Raw genomic sequence first — 18,014 nt, forward strand, 5'->3', positions numbered from 1 at the left:
TATATATATATATATATATATATATATATATATATATATATATATATATATATATACACTTGATTAAACTGATTATGTTATCAGTTTATCATAAAAAACATAAGGTCCCATATGACCAACATTTTAGTCTAGTGCGCCATCTTGTAGTTACAAGTACTTCACCTTCGAGTGGGACAAAATCAACAAACCTGCTAGCTTTCCCCAGTGCTTCCTTAGTTCTCGCAGCTCCCGCCAGGCGACATTATTTCTACTTTTAAACTTCACTCCCCCCTCCAATGAATAACCTCGCTCCTCCCCTCCGAACTTTTACTTCGAGTGTAGCATTGACACACTTTTGGTAATTATATCACTTTTGCAGTTACCTATATTATGTTACTGCTCATATTTTTAGTAATGGCGGCACAACTATTTGAAAATTAATATATTTTTTAACTGAATTATATCTACGAGAATTAACGAACCGTTTCCGTTATAAATTTATAGAAAATTTGTTTGGTGGGACTGAAAATTCATACTTTTTAGTAGCAACCCACGGTTCTTACAAGCGGCAACCAATGTAACTCAAACTCTGACCGCCATTTTCATTTTTGTTTTCGATCAAGTGAAAATGCGCTGAGGCATTCTCAATTTTCCGAAGAGAGCTCGTGAGAAGAAATTACATCATATCCTGTTAGAAGGATCGTTAAAATGTTAAGAAGAAAGAATTCTCACTTAAAGATTCTTACTTTCAGGAGACGAATTCTTCGAATTTTGACGAGCCCATCAAGGAAACCAAGTTCAATATTCTCGACAATATTGGCTTCACCCAATGATCGAATACACAAAATCTTTAGACAGAATGGTTTGTTTTGCTTGACACAAATTGATATTAATTTCCTGTACAAGTGCAAAGTTGCAAACTTTCTGTAGTTACTTTATTTCCGGGTTGTTTCGTTCATAAAGCGTATTTTATACTTGCTTTTGAAACATTTGCGTTTCATATTTCATCTATACCTGTTTTGATTAGACATTTATATGAAGTCAATTATGGCAAAGGTAAACCATTCACTTTTGAATATAGATCAGCATATAGAAGTATCACCCGTCAACTGAAGTTTCATACTTTCTAGACGATGTCAAACGTAAATGAGCGATTGCCTTTAGCTTTTTTATATGAAATCCTAAGTATAAAATACTTTCGCAACTTCAGCAGTTCCTTAAAAAATCATACGAGCCGTCGACCATCAACACGTCCAGGGACCTAAGGGGAAATGTACACGAAAAGGAACCGTTTCTTGCAAGCTACGAAGCAATTTCGGTCTTTGAAAGGTTTTTGGAAAACGACGTTGATAGTTCTGAAAGTGTGGTTTTTCTTTTCCGCTTTCATTTTGCACATTTACTTGGTCCTTCAGATTTATTTCATCTGCTCCTCGGCTAAAATTGAATGGTGGATAACCAGCTACGTCTTGATTGTCCTGCTATCGGCCATTACCGTTCACTTCGTCATTTTCCGGGCCAAAATTCTCAGGAGACTTTGGAGGAACCTGTACGATCACCTATTACTTACCAAAGAAGTGGAAGTCTTTTCTCGAAAGTGCAAGGTACATTTAATTGTTTTTTTGTCTTTGTTTTCTAATGTAAGCGATGTTAAAACGGTCATCTATTCCAGTACATTGTCTTGGGATCTATGATGTATCTATGCGTAATAGAGGCTTGCAGTATCATAACAGCTATTAAAATTCGTCCCCATGTCTTGACCTTGGAAATGGACGTCGTATGCCCTAAATGCGGCCAGTACAACCTCACTACCAGCACTTTGTCCGCGATTATTGTCGTCGATTACTCCTTGTACGCATTTTGCGTCTTAGGTTCTTTAACCGTGTACCCCATGTTCTTTACTATAACTTGCATGATGGTGTCAAAGTTTGTGGATAATTACTCCTTCATTTTGAGAGACACAAAAAGTCGAGTGGAAATGTTGAGCCTTCAGGACGTGCAAGTCTTCAGACGGGAATTCAAGAAGGTTTCGTCGCTAACCCAGTCCGTCAACCGCGTTTTCAGCTCTCTGGTTCTTATCTGGTATATTTTCGCGGTTGTGATAGCGTGTCAGGGCATTACCTACTTGTTGACTTCTTTGGACGACGTTGAAAATTTGTTTTCCATCGTCTATTACGTACCTTTGTATTTTCAATGCTTCTTTATTCTGCTTGTTGTCACGATTGTGGGGTCCAAGATTCCGGATAAAGTGGAGGAAGCCTTCGTTCACGTTCAAGATCTTGCCAATTGCAGCAACTACGGTGACCATAAAGTCAAGCCGTTAGAAAGGGAAGTTTACCAAGAGTTACGATTGTTGATGACGCAAATGACCAATCCCATTACGGGTTTAACAGCTGGCGGCTGCTTTTTAATTACTAAAACATTTTGTGTTTCGTTTTTGGGAGCCGCCACTACGTATTCAGTTATTCTGATTCAATTGAATCCCGATATTCAAAAGAAGTTGCAAAGCTAGAATTAAGATAAAAAGTGACACATGGCCGAAATCCGTTCAAACGATTCGATTGTCCGGGATTCGACGCATAATAATAAATAATATTTTAGTGCCCTGATAGATGTCGCTAGCTGTCCGTGAACGAAACGTTTTTCAGTCTTTTTTTAATAAAAAGTAAAATTTCGACGCCATGTTGATTTTTGCGAATACCATGTTTTGGTTTTCAGTTGTATAAGTTAATTTTTATAAATGTATTTTCTTATTTTACCTTTAAGGTTATAATTTTTGTGTTTAATATAAAAAGTACAGTGAATTCACAGAAAATTGGCACATAAACCGTTGGATGTAAGTTGAATACTTCTTTAATTCGTCCAAATTAAATTTGAAACATTTTGTTTCTAATACCTCTAATACTAAGGCTTATTTTTTACCTACTGCAGATTCTTACCAAATGCATATAGACTTTTAATATCTTATGCGAAACCAAATTCTAACCTTGCTAAGCTTTTGTCACGTCCATATTTTTACTATCATAATCCTCATCCATTTCCACATCTGCCTACCTCATACATGAACAAGTCATAATAAATGCTTAATCCATAAAGTGGTGGGTTTTATTTGGATGTGGATTTGATTGCTCTGCTTTAATTTTTCATACTATTCACGTGTGCCATTTAATTTTCAAACTCTGCCCTAGGTCATTGGCTTCTGTAGTTACTTATATCTTTAAGGCTCTTCCAAAATTTTCACAAATATTAACTAAATCTACCATGCGTACACGAATGCTGCAATATGGTATCCAATAATTTGAGTAATATACATAATTGCTTCATTATTGACTACTAGTACTTCAATACAGTTTAAATATTATTTTTTATCTAAAAAATATGACTTTAAAATAACCGTTACGCGTGTTTTAATTTATAAACATTTGGACTGACGTTTTGTTACTGTCAATAAAATAAATTGAACCAACAAAAGAAAGAATATCATCAAAAAATATATTTATAAAATGTAAGTATTAGTTATATTAGTAATAAAAACACTGTGAAGTGCAAATTAAAATGCTTTTAATTGACTCAATTATCAGTAAAATATCTCATTGAAATGACATTAAATATTTTTATTACATCACCTTTTTTAATTTGCATTTTGCCATTTGATCCTGGGGCAGAGGCCACAAATAATATTTGCTTACACACATTAACAATAGTTTGTTATTAATAGATCAATAAAAACCCGGTTCAATGGCGTATGATTTAAAAAAAGAAGAAGATGTTAAAGATTTTCTAGAAAATTTGTCCATCGAATACCGTTTTGAATGTTTTCACGAAAAGAAACCAGATGGTTGTCATCGACTAGCTGACTTTTTGGAAGCAGTGAAGAAAGATTTTAAGAAAGCAGCCAAAATTTACCAATCAAACTGTGACGAGAATAAACATGCCCTAAGCTGTTTGAAATCTGGGAATTATTCGTTTTTGGGTAAAGGCTGCAAGCAAGATAAGAATCAAGCATTCAAATACTATGATATTGGCTGCAATCTTGACAGTCCGGAATGTTGTCTACACGCTGGCTTAATGATGAACAATACTAAAGATGCCACTTGGGAAAAGTCTAAAGAAGGAATAGTGTATTTTGAAAAAGGTTGCAACCTGCAAAACTCCTCGAGTTGTCACTTTGCTAGCAGTTTTTATCTCGGAGGAGCTACCGGGCTTTCAAAAGATATGGAGAAGGCATTTGAGTATGCGAAAAAAGGTTGCGAACTATCAAATATTTATTCATGTGCTAACTTAAGCCAAATGTACAAGAATGGACATGGCACCCCCAAAAATGAAGAATTATCGGAAAAATACAAAGCGATAGCCATTGATATGAGAGACCAAATGAGTAAACAATCTAGGCAAATAGATTTTGAACAAGGTGCATGAACTATATTTAAAAAAATTCATGTACAATAGGCTAAGTTAGGGTTACTATAAATTAATTTTCTTTAGTCACGCCTAGTGTAATTATTATGTGTGTAGAAATTGAAAATTACCAGTAAAGTTGTTTTTGATGTTACTGGTGTATTGTTTATTACTTAATAAAGTTTTTGTTTTGAACAATGTTTTCTCATCAAAATAATCAAAACTTAAAACAAAGAGTCGTTAGTTTTTACAAGTTTGTTATGTAAATATTAAATACAAATGAAAAATTATTATAAACGCCTTTTGGATTTTTTGTTTTTACCCAAATTACGTACCTGTTTTTAGCAACCAACTGATCCCTCACTAAAAAGATTCAGATTGGGATAAATTTATGAATGTATTTTTTAATAACTCAAAAATATTACATTTTTGGGTTGATCTCAAAGTTTTTTTAATATTTTGCGAGTTACTTTTGGTCCTAGTTTGCATTGACACGAGCGCCCTTGCCTAGAAAGTCTAAAGCCTAGGACTAATCCGACTAGAACTTTTGTGTGTTTTTTTTTATACACACATCGGTGTCGACCCAAGGCCTTAGACACCAACACACAATAACTGATTAATCAGAGTGAGATAAGTGAAACGGCCACGTCAACGGGGGGATACATATGGACAGGGGTGGGGACACCCGTGGCGGAAGTATTCCGACCACCCGTTGGGGGATTGGTGGTCGTCCTCACACGGCCATCCACAAACTCTGCCTCCCAGACGCTTGGGATTACAGGAGTACGCCACTAGGACTAGAATTTGAAGAAGAAAGTCATCAAAAGCCCCCCCCCCCTTTTTTAATCGCAATATCTATTCTTTTAATTGATTATTACATTATGTCAGTATTGATAGTTATGTTGAAGGGGGCACCTGGTAAAAAACATTTTCTATAATTGATATAAATGAATTGTTGTATCGAAATATAAATTCGTATTTTATCGTTTTGTATTTGACTGGGGAATGATAATTTACTTTAACGGAGTAGAAATTTCATATAGGTAGTCATTTTTTTCTATTTTACCTCCATGAAACAATTAGTGCTACCTGGTAATAGTAAGCGTATGCTAATTTTCATAATCGATTTAATTGTAACAGTTCTTTGAGATAAGTCACGCATTATTTTCCTCATTCAACTGACCTCCCAACCTTTCGATAGAATAAAATAAAAGCAAACTTTTGCCATAAAAACCCGATTGTTTTTAAAAGTTCTTGATAGACGGGCGGGTTGGGTCATTGGTAATTCTGTACTTAGCTAATAAAAATATGTTTCCGAATTAGTCGTATGATACACCCATAGTTATATTAGAAGTATATAATATTTATCTTAAAAGGAGTATGAACTACCATGTCAAGAACCGATTTACGTAAGGTAGAACTTGGAACCAGTTTAGTTTTCTTTTCACAAGGAATCTGTAGTTGGTTTTCACCATGAATTTTATTAATTTCAACGGTGAATATCGAACAGCATTAGGCAGTCTAGTCTCAGTCGCTGGGGTGGGAGGGGCTTAATCGTTATGACGTTGGTCACGCGCCGCCGCTCAAAAATGGTATCGAAGGGAAATGTTTTGAAATTGAAACTTGACTAACTTTCAGTGCCAAGTCTTAGCGCGAAATATACTTTCTAAAATTTCAATACTCATCTTTTTGATTGAATGAAAATAGATAAGAATATTAATGATAAATTCCTTTATTTATTATTGTCAGTAGTTCTTTTTATATAGTAACGTAGCCTTAGTTTTCGGTCGCGAATTGATTTTGTAGTAGTAGAGGCTTAGATTAATAATAGGTAACACTATTATTAATCCAAGGTAGAGGTATTTTTCTAAGAATCATTAGTCATTTTCTTCGCCGGTTAAATCGCGCAATCCCGGAAACGTTTTGTGAATCCAGTTAACGACAAACGCCAGTCTGTCTTCTGATTGACTCAAGTGAATACGTAAAACGCAGAAAAGCACCGCCCATTTTAGCCCCAGATGGTAGAAAGGCTTTTAAAAACCTTGGTAGCATGGTTCTACCAATAAGCCTTTCTATAAAGTCATTACGCTTGTCGAACTTGTTTTAATGTATCGCTTTCGTCACGAGATACGTAGGAGTTCAGTTCAGTTTCGAAGTTTAGATCTTTATAAAAAGGGCGACTCGTCGATATTTAATTCGTGTCTTGTTCAACTTGCTAAAATGTTCCTCGCGCTCTTTAATATTTTAGCGTAAAAGGCTCGCGCATTTTTATTTCAGGGAGCACGCGCGAAATCGCTCGAGCCCATTTGCGCTAAAATATCAAGATGCGCGTGGAACTTTAAATAAGTTGAATAAGACATGAATAGAGTTTATGCTAGCGTCTATTGACTGGCATAGCGAAACGTCACTTCTACGTCACGAGTGACGCGCCCGATACATCTAAACAAGAAGGCCAATGTGACTTTATAGAAAGGCCAATTCGTCACCTGAGAGCAAAATCCACGTAACTTTTCAAAGGTCAATTTGAGAAATTAAGCACTAAACATTTTAATGTTTATATCAAATCGCGTAAAAATACTCCGAGCTTTTTTATTGGCTTTTAAAGGTAAATAAACATCAAAAAATGATTTCTTTTATTTTTAAAAACATAAGGAGCTATAGTTTATTTTCTACACGATTTACGTGTTTCTTTTTCCAAGTTTTTTAAAGCAATATCCACGTAGGTCAAGTTACTTGTTTCTCTTCCTAAGAAATATAAGTACTATCGACATTGGTTTTGTTATACTCTGAATTGTTATCTGAGACCTCAGAGCAGGAATTTCTAGGGACATTAGTACATTCCGGTTATATCAAGAAGGCTAACTCGTAGAATGTTTGATTATAAACACGGCGGCAAATTTAAAAATCGTTTGGTTTTCGTGGGAGTAAGTTCAAACTGGATAATACTGAACATTTTAATTTTATTCAAAAACAAAGGAACATATCATTTTACATGAGAAATAACATAGTTAAATATACCGTTGAATAAAATATGTTATGTCATAGCTTAACAATATCGTTTTAAATATTATAAAGCATAATACATTAAAAGAAATATGCTTTTCAAAATTAAAGTAAAGTTATTTCTAACGTATCTTTGGGCGTATTTACTCTTCAAAAGAGATATTTGAATTTAAATTCAAATAAAATGGGGCAACATCATTTGGCATATAACGACAAAGTGTAACGAGATCATTTCTCTTGGCTCTATCAACTTTGATAGGCTCCTTGTATGGAGATTGAAGGTTGAAAGACTGAATATTCTTAAAGGAATTCCTTTAAGAATTCTCTGAACGCTACCCATATTCCAAAATTCTTTGTTAAGTAGTGTTGCTGAGCAGAATTAATTTTCCCCGTGCATTGAAGGTGACATTCGTCAGGCTGATCACACACTCCAGTTACAGTTCGTGGTCTTTGATATTTTATATTTTTCTTTTACCCATGTTGTACTCATATCACTTTTGATATCTTACATGGTTTTCCGGGTTTCTTTTTCTTTTACGTGACCGACTTTTGCCTGGAACTTCAGGCTCAATTTCAATTCCAACGTATTGTAGTCAATAGGAGTTGGAAATGTTTCTACTAATTCCGTCAGGGGCGGCTCAAGGGCCGGGCAATTGCCCGGGGCGCCGGTTCGAGAGGGGCGCCGAAATTGAGTTGTGCGCCTTTTTGGTTTACCAAGAATTGGATTTGTTTATAATTTTTTTAATGAAAGCGTAACAATAATTTGAAAAATATTTAGCTAATTAGAAATACAAATCGTTTTCCCAACCAAAATGTCCAACATCGTCGATGAACTTTTTTTGCTACTAATTTATTTTGCAATTCTGACGGATGAAGCATTTTTCTGGTATTAACATTATAAACCAGGGTATATAATAATAAGAAGAAAAAGTGGTTGGGCGATACTACAAGAATAGAAGTGTGCCAGAATTTTTAGCCCGGTGTACTATCATCATAGTGCCCTACGCCAGCGTCCCAAAGCCCGGACAGATGACAAATCCAGCATGGGTAGTAGTAACCTACTAATGATGGTCGCACCTTTGATGCAAACCACTCAACCCAGCTAAAGGTGCGGCAATGGGTTGACCAATTCTCACTTCGCACACAGTGGTGGGATTAAGAGTGGATGCTATAGCAACAACTCCAGCTGACAACCTACCTACGTAGGTCATACCCTTTGGAGAGAGCTCCTAAAGGGGAACGACGGGAACACAGCAGTCCACATAACCCGGCACAGCTGGCACCGTAGATCCCGGTGTGCTCCAAAAGGCCAGGAAACAGGACCACCGTGCCCTCATATGGAGGCCCGCCACCCCACAGCAGGCTACCCAATCCGCCGAGGTGGCCAGTTTGCACCGACCATCTCCGTTAGGGTGACCCGAAGCTCAGTTTCCAGCCCAAACCTGACCGAAGTCGGAGGTGTAGGTACACCGGGCTATAAATTCTGACACACTGTCAGGATACAACATTTGAAATAATCGACTCAATTCAAGTACATTTCGTTGACCATCTCCGTAGTATAATTCGACCATCCTGGACCGCTGTTCAGGATGGTCGAATTATACTACTGGAGTACGTTCAGAGAAAGATTTTAAAACCAAGCTGTCTCTTTAAATAATAAAATGGAACCACACTTTAAGCGACAGAGTAGTGCAAAATAAAAAAACACGTGGGAAATTCAGTTGGCATAAATTAGACGGTTTCGTGGACTTCTTGCAACATTCTTGCCCCAAATAAGACGCGTGAATTCTGGAATTGATCTACTATGTAAATTGTATTTTCTCTAAAAAAAGATTTAAAATGATTTGGCTTAAAAAGCAGTCCCTATTTTTATCTTTACCAACATACGATCATTTCAAATTAGATAGGTTTCTCTTTCTTTTTCATGAGTCGTAAACCTTTTTGGGTAGTACCAACTTGGTTTTTTTCATGACGTATTATTTCAATGAAAAATTGTCCGTTTTTGACCAAACCAATTTCGTTAATGGTGTTCGAGTACGCTCTACAACTTGTTGATTGAAAATTTTCGTCTACCACCTATCGTTCAATACTATACTGTCCTATGCAGCTGTAGTCTGGTGGCCAAGGGTTACTCTTAAAACGGTGCAGTCAGAACTGCGTACTCTTCAAAAGCTAGCTTGCGTTGGCAAAACAAGAGCTATGAGAACAGCCTCAACTGCTTCTCTAGAAATTCTACTCAATATTCTTCCTCTACATTTGTTTATAGAGGAAGCTGCTACTTTTGGTGCCTATAGGCTAAACCAAAACGGGTGGTGGATGGCCAATAGTTGGGAAAAGAGCCACACTACGCTTTTTAGGGATATTTCCAGTCGGTTACCTGTTCTTCCAATGGGTTCTGACAACATGGCTGCTAAACTTCGTTTTAGTAAGCCTTTCGGCGTGAACTTCCCTAGCCGCACAGAATGGTCAAATGTTACCCTCGGTACCAGAGGGGAAGTTGTCTATTTCACCGATGGGTCTAAAACCCATTTAGGTGCGGGCGCAGGGATGAACTGCCTAACGACCAAATACGGCTTCTACGAGAGCCTTGGGATTTATGCAAGTGTCTTTCAGGCAGAGATTTCTGCTATCTGCTTCTGTGTTGACTTCTGTCTTAAGAAGAACTATCGCGGGAAAGTTATCCAAATTTGTTCGGATAGCCAGGCTGCTTTAAAAGCTCTAAACCAGTCTAGTGTTTCTTCCAGACTGGTTCTTAGCTGCTTGGATCTCCTTTCCAATATCGGTATGCTTAATAAGGTTCAACTTTATTGGGTCCCAGGATATAAGGGGTATCATGGGAATGAAAAGGCTGACATCTTGGCCAGGGAGGGTGCGACGGCTGGGTTATGTGGGCCAGAACCTGCTGTCCCTATCCCCCGTGGCTTGATACGCAGCCTGGTCTCCAAGTACATGACTAACCATCAACTTGAGCTCTGGCTCGAGATGGATGGCCAAAGACAGGCTAAGGCGTTTATTCCTGGCCCCTCTAGGTAAAGGGCGAAAGAACTGCTTTCGCTCTCAAAATCTAGTATAAGGTGGGTTACTGGCCTGCTTACAGGTCACTGCCAGCTCAACAGACATTTAAATCTTATTGGTATCAGCGATGACCCACTATGTAGGGCCTGTATGGCCGAGGAGGAAACTGCCTCTCACGTTCTCTGTAGCTGCGATTTTTATGCGGCTCAAAGGCTAGAGCATCTTGGGATGCATCAATTGGAAACTAACGACTTCTTTAATATGCCAGCCAAAAGTATCTTAAGGTTTGTGTCGGAGATAGGACTTTTCTAAGTCATAGGTCAGGGGAGAACAATGGACCTAGGGTCGAAGTGCAAGGTTGGGCATTCATGCCTCCCCGCCCCCTCTCAATAATAATTATAATTATCGTTCAAAAAATAAAAATTTCAAAACGGTGAAAAATTTTACGATTTTTCTGAAAATTCCAAAAGAAAAGGGTCCTTTCTTATAAACGCCTGAGCCGATCAAATTAGGACAACCTATATATTAACGATAATACTATACTTAAGGTATACTAGTCTTGCCACCTTACCTAGTGTTTCAAACTCCATGTAAAATGACCATGTACCATAAAGAAGGTATTAAATATGTTTACACAAAGTATTTAGAAAGAGATTATTTATTGTTATGAAAACGGTAAATTTATAACATGGACACGGTAATGTTTTTACGGGGGGGGGGGTAGTTTAATTTAGCCTCAAAATGAGAGGGGCGCCAAAAATCCCCATTGCCCGGGTGAAAAAAAATTCTTGAGCCGGCCCGGCCGTCAGTTAAACCAGCATCAACATTTTCAGAGTCAGGAAGATTGGTATCAACAATAACAGTAGCTAAAAACATGAGTTTAAATTTTAGTAAATTTGTTAGAAATATAAGGTAAAAAGTTACTATATTATTAACTTTGTAAGTCTCCATTAAATATCCTTTCTTCAGATTGTGTATTCATCTTCAGACCCGTAGGGCGTAGACTAGAATACAGTACAATAAATTGAAGACTAAAGAAAACAATAAAAATATATATTTTTAATTATTACCTAGTTCGTTGTAGAAAAAATTATCTATTTGAAGATCAACACTTTTACAGTTAAATAAATGATTTTACCAACCTTGGACCAATTCGACAAATCCTTTGTCAAATGCCTACACGATAAAGGAAGCAGTAGCAGGCGACGCGTTAGTTACTTGGTTTTGCTTTGAAAGGGTTGAAGATATTCTAGTTACGTGATTATTGAAACATTAATATCTTCGTAAATAATTAAGTTAAAAAAGTGAGGTTTACGCAATAACATTGTTTTTAATTAAATTACTTATATAACACTAAAAAGCAAAAACCACGTAATTCATGTTACGTGGATTTTGCTCTCAGGTGACGAATTGTTTTTGTAAGAGACCGATTCCGCCATGTATTGACCGAAATTGAAAGTATTTATAATGGCATGGCAATATTAACAAATACCAAATTTGGTAAAATACTGTATGAATGTGTAATTTAAAATAAATACCTTTTTTATGCTAATCAACAAAATAATAGATATGAAATATAATAAATAGTCTTAGTCAATAGCTACGCCGCAAAATTTTCGTTTTGAAAACGAAAACATTTGAGAGAGTTGGCCGTTTTCGGTCTATCGAAATCTGGAAGCCTTGCCTACCTTCCGGCCTGTATCTGCATACCGAAAATGGCCGACGATTACGCCGCCGAAAATATTTTAATAAACTGATCGGCGGCGTTTTTTACCGTTATTTTTAATTATTAACATGCTATGTAATAATACTAGCTGGGGTACCCGGTATTTCCCGGGGAAATATGGCTATTTGTTTAACCAAGGAAAAAGCGCCAATGACGACACTCCGATACATTCAATACGAAAATAGAATTCTGCAATAACTCTCCACGCATAGCACCGTATCCAATATAACCAACTGGTTAATGACAATATTAACCAATTATTATTATTACATAATAATTTGCTTTTATTATACGGCCTAGTGTCTATAGAAGAAGGTTTTAAAAAGAAATTGCAATAATTTAACCTTTTTTCGTATGTATGCCTAAAGTCTAAAGAACTAAGAAACTCGATCTTTTGGCTAAGATCAAAGTGTAGTAACTTGTATATAGCGGATATACCTAATTATTAAATTAATTCAATTAATTAAAGTTGTTTTGCCGACCGTAACCGTCGAAAACCACAGTCAGGGTAAAATGAGATAAATATATGCAGAAACGGCAGGAAAAGCATATAGTTTATGATGTATCGGTAAATTTTCTAAAACGTTTTTCATTTAAATTTGGGTCCTGGTGAGTCGTGACCCTTGACCCATCTTTGAATGATTTATTTCGAGGGTTCCAGCATTTATTTTGAGAGCCAATGGCCCCCGGACTCAGTGGCTTAACTATTGACCCGCAGAGCCCGCGACCGCGGGGTCGCCATGACATTTTCGCAAAATAGGGGGCCCTTTCGTCTTAAGAATTAATTTTTTGCTACGAAAATTGTACTAATGCTTGATAACCAATAAAAAGTTTTTTTTTTATAAAAGGCCCTTTTGATATCCCACGGGGGGCCCAAACGTTGCCGTTACGCCACTGCCCGGACTGCCCCTAATTTCCAGTCGTCTGCTAGTGCAACCGCGCTTAAAACCGTCGTTTATCCGTGGCATGTAGAAAAATCAGTTTAGGCTTAATTAATTTGCTAAAAAGCAAAAAAAACATTATCTCACAAAGCAATTAAACTGAATATTTATATAAATTAGTATTATAAGCTTTAAAATATAGCGAGGGATAAAAAAATGGGAATTTTCAATAAAAAAAAGGGGGAGAAATGAGCATCCCCGAACAACCCCGTCTCAAACTCAGCGGGGTGCCAAAGGGCAGGCAGAAAATGTCCCGGTCGCAGAAGCAGGCACGACGCTCAATCTTCGCCAAAATCATGTTTTGCGGGAAGTATAAATGCAAGGGGAGTGTTGCAGGTAAGAAAATTCAAGGCGGACAGGCATAAGAAAAACTGGGCCTTTAATGAAATTATCACAAGAGAAAATTTTTAAATATTAAATGTGGAAGCCCTGCACCGGAGCTATAAGCCAGCGTTGCCAGGTGTACGATGCGGATCGTATTTGTACGATAATTGAACCCGCGGTACGATATACGATCCGAAGGCTGTATCGTACGGCAAAAATACGATCCAAAGTACGATCCGTGTAAAAAACTGTTTTCTTTGGAGCGGAAACTTTTATATATCTCTAAATATTGCATCTTTAGCAATTCAAAGGTTATCTCTCAGATTCCAGACTCCCACTCGAGGGGTCGGACATTTACCAGAATCCCGTACACTTTGTCTAAAATCGCAAAATCTTTTAATTCTCTCTATGGTAAATTAATATTGAAATCCCAAAATCACTTCAAAAAGTACTGATAAAATCACCAAAATCTCTACGAAATCCCGAAATCCCGTACAAAATAATGGCAAGTGTCCCACCTCTCGCTCCCACTTCCAAACACGCTCTTGCGGTTTGGGGGGGGGGGGGGGTGGTAATTGTCGCCACGAATCGGAAATATTTCCAAAATATTTTCTCATAAAAGTGAGCTAAATTATACGACATAATAGGTTAAACAAACTGTTTTTTTTTATCTTTAAATATCTTTTGGGCTTAAATGACTTGTTCTCTTCTTAATCTAGTACGATCATAAGTATCATAAGAACAATAAGTATGACACTTCCTATTGCTTTAATGCTAATTTTCTAACCGAACCTTTTTTCGGCACTGATACTCTCTTCAAGCTATGACTTGGCCTCGCGACTTACCGTTTTGGATGACTACTTTTTGATAAAAATGTAAGCCTAATATCGGAGAGCACGTTCTGGAGTCGCGAGGGGCTTTGGCTTTGTTTCGAAGCCCGCGCGCGAATCACGCGTGATAAAAAACATGAGCTCGTGGCGCCGAGAAAAACTTTTTTAATTTTTATAATTTTATCATAATATTCCGCCTATCTATCGGAAACCAGATATTTCGGCTTAGCGGAAGTCTCGCATATTTTAGACACTAGAGGGCTCTGCGCCGAGAAAACATCTTGATTACGCAATAACTATGAAAATCAGTTTGGTTGTAAATCTCGTTAATTGTCATACTCATTGTTATTATGTTTATCCAGAGCTTGGCATCTGGCAACCCTGCTATAAGCTGCAGTTCCAAGTTCTTCCTCGCGTAAATTAGTTCTTGACCATGTTTCTGGTCTCATTCCTGCCACCAGGTTTAACGTAAATTAGGGATGATTGCCGCTAGTTACGTTAAAAACAAGTGGCAGCACGTGTAATGAAAACGGAACATGTACCTTCGCAGGCACTACTAGGCGAAACTATAAAGTCCAGGGGGGCGGAAAATATGGTAGTCACGTGACTTTGTGGAGAGCTGCAGGGCCATCTATCCTAAGAAATACGAACTATTATTCATTTTATTTTGCGGTTTAAATTTTGATCGATAATAATTATTATTCAAAACATTTTGTATAGAAAGGTGTAAGTCTGTAGTATCTGGAAGGAATTTTTTTTTCTTTAACGTCGCACGGCCAAATTTGAACACGAGTTACCGAATCGAAGTTGGCTGTGAAATGGTAGTCATGTGATTTAGTTTTCCCATTTGAACAAGTTGGTTAAGGCCAAATTTACTTTATAGTTTCGCCTAATAATTGTACCCCGCATTACGACTCAAAACGTAGAAATTATAAATAATTGAATATCCCTACGCCGCGGCGTAGGGATATTCAATTATTTATAATTATAAACGACGTTTTTTTCAGGTAATATATACGGAAGGATAAATAAACTAAAAACCACTTTGTGTACAATCAAAAAGTCGTTATGCGCTATGTACATAATTAACAAGATGTCACGGACATTTAAATACACAAAATCCGCCCCGATGTTATAACTACATTTTAAATATGAAATTTAAACAAATTTTCAATCATGTTGTACATTAACTTAATAAACACAAGAGATTTATCGAAAATTAATTTTTCGAGTTACCTGGTTTTGTTAATAAAGTAGCGAAACACGAAAACGTTCATTTCAATTAATTTTTAGACAAACCCAGAGGAATTTGATCGAAAATGAATTTTTCGAGTTACCTTGTTTTTGGAAATAAGGTAGTGAAACACGAAAACGTTCATTTCAATTAATATTTAGACAAACCCAGAGGAATTTTATGGAAAATGAATTTTTCGAGTTACCTGGTTTTGTTAATAAAGTAGCGAAACACGAAAACGTTCATTTCAATTAATTTTTAGACAAACCCAGAGGAATTTGATCGAAAATGAATTTTTCGAGTTACCTTGTTTTTGGAAATAAGGTAGTGAAACACGAAAACGTTCATTTCAATTAATATTTAGACAAACCCAGAGGAATTTTATGGAAAATGAATTTTTCGAGTTACCTGGTTTTGGAAATAAAGTAGCGAAACACAAAAACGTTCATTTCAATTAATTTTTAGACAAACCCAGAGGAATTTTATCGAAAATAAATTTTTCGAGTTACCGGATTTTAAAAATAAGGTAGCGAAACACGAAAACGTTCATTTCAATTAATTTTTAGACAAACCGAATTTTTCAAGTTACCTGTTTTTGGAAATAAGGTTAAATTAAAAACCATGGTAAAAACCGACAATTTATTTTTTGGGACAATGTAGAAACAAAAATTGGCAGACCTGAGGAAGTATCCAAATGGGACGCGAAAGTAGTCTAGTTTTTAATAAAACTTTTTATTGTACACAAAGTGGTATAGGTTTATTTATCCTTCCGTATTCACATGTACAAGTGTCGTGAATTTTAATCAATTAGATTTTACTTTTATTTTTTATAAAGGTAATATATTTTTAGAAAGTCGCAATATTGAATATTTTTCTTTCTTGAGAAATGAGTTGTAGCCGTCGAAGGTACATAATCAATTAATCAACTAGGCTAATACTCAAGGCACCACCTTAGGCCCAAGTCATCTAGCGACTTTTAATGCCTTCGAGCTTAGAAAAGATGGCGCCATCTACTTTAATACCTGTCAACTTAATGCGTAAAGAAATAGCAGACGACTTTTGAACATGAATATTCTTTAACTGAAACTTTCAGCTTTCCCACATTCGATTTAAAACTCAGTCGGTAGGCGGCAATATTTCTGACCAAGGTTTGCACTACGCACGAAGCTTATATGAAGGCATGTGCGCCCGTAGGCAATATACAACCACCGTGTCTGTCTGTCTGTGGGTGGGTACCCAGTTTCTTAGAATCAGGGAAAAGGTTTTTCCAAAAGCGCCCCCTTTTTGTCATTGGGTGTAGTATAATATTTTAATCAGCCGGGATTCGAACCCGAGCCCTCTTGCACGACAGGTGAGCGTTCTACCGCAGAACCACGGATACAGGTATATTTTGGCTTGCCAACTTGCTCTATATAGTTTGAGCTAGGAGCAACAAACACAAAGAAAATGCAGCTAGCGTTTAAACACGCTAACCAGGGTTCGTACAGAACCTGGATAAGTCAGGGATCTGTAAAACGGAGGAAAATGTCAGGGTTAAGTCCGGGATTTAAATAATTTCGTAGAAAGTCAGGGATTTTAGTTAGTCAACCAAACCACACATTAACAAAGAATTTTTGACCTAAAATAATTAAAAAAATGTCCAAAAAAGCAAAAATATAACCAAAAAGGCTCAGGAATATTGGCAAAAAGTGGTCAGGGATAACCTGAAAAAGTCAGGGATTTTAGACCAGAAATTTTCGACGAACCCTGGCTAACGCAGTGTTGTGTACAAATTTCATTGGACGAACCTTTACGCTGATCGTTTTACAGAAAGGGGGAAGACAATTTTTGAATTTTCCCCTTCCGACGGCAGCAGGCGCTAAAGTGTCTAACCAATGAAAACTGTACGCAAGAAAATGCACGACTTTTGACGGGTTGCGTTCTCCTTGTGTGTGGTGCTATGTTTGTTGCTGCTAGGTTTAAGGCAGCGGTTCCCAAAAGGATCCGTGGAAGGGTCACAGGGGTTCCGAGAATTAGCTTGGGGTTCCGCCAGAATTAGGTGGATAATTTAGGGTTCCATAGTAAAAAAAATTGGGAACCACTAGTCTAAGGAGGGGGAACTTCATACCGTTATTAGTGCATTAATATATTTATGTATATATATATATATATATATATATATATATATATATATATATATGGCGCTACAGTAGGATGCGGGACCTAAAATCCAGAGCTGCCAGTTGTGCTCTTTTACAGCCCAATTGGGCTTCTTTTTATGTGTTTGCGGGAAAAAAATGAATTGGGCTGTAGGGCTGGTTTTTGGGCTACTTTTCGGAGGTTTTCGATTATATACACTAAAACCGATTTCTTTCTCAATATATGAATTTCCTTTTTAAAGTAATTCCAATCGCGGGGTAAATAAATATTTCGAATAATAAAGATTGGAGTTTCTATACAATTTCAAATGGCACTTAAAACTATTGAGAAAGTGCGCGTCATCACGCAAACACCAATATTTTGTAAAGCGCGCCTTTTAAAAAATAAATTCGCCAAATTGGGCTAGAATTTGGGCATTTTTATAAAAT

At 36.8% G+C, this 18,014-nt stretch overlaps 2 protein-coding genes across 4 annotated transcripts in view; both read left to right on the top strand.

Annotated features, from left to right (window-relative positions):
• Positions 1–2,679: 2,679 nt before the first annotated feature.
• Su(H) (recombining binding protein suppressor of hairless) overlaps positions 2,680–18,014 on the top strand; it is a 54,368-nt gene continuing 39,033 nt past the window's right edge. The window contains exon 1 of the mRNA XM_090177072.1: positions 2,680–2,812. The gene's annotated coding sequence lies outside the window, so the exon portion shown is untranslated. The remainder of the gene's footprint in view (positions 2,813–18,014) is intronic.
• On the top strand, positions 2,696–4,572 carry Coa7 (Cytochrome c oxidase assembly factor 7). Of its 3 annotated transcripts, none has more exons than XM_090177074.1 (2): positions 2,696–2,812; positions 3,695–4,572. In XM_090177074.1, exon 2 carries the CDS (start codon positions 3,715–3,717, stop codon positions 4,393–4,395), a length of 681 nt encoding a protein of 226 aa, XP_090033200.1. In that variant the 5' UTR covers positions 2,696–2,812; positions 3,695–3,714; the 3' UTR covers positions 4,396–4,572. The 3 variants fall into 3 exon arrangements, with proteins under 3 accessions (XP_090033200.1, XP_090033202.1, XP_090033201.1); XM_090177076.1 differs by lacking the exon at positions 2,696–2,812 and adding an exon at positions 3,056–3,074; XM_090177075.1 differs by lacking the exon at positions 2,696–2,812 and adding an exon at positions 3,336–3,481.

This window comes from Leiobunum rupestre, chromosome 6 (genome assembly GCF_980474605.1).
Source record: "Leiobunum rupestre chromosome 6, qqLeiRupe1.1.hap1, whole genome shotgun sequence".
NCBI lineage: Eukaryota > Metazoa > Arthropoda > Arachnida > Opiliones > Sclerosomatidae > Leiobunum > Leiobunum rupestre.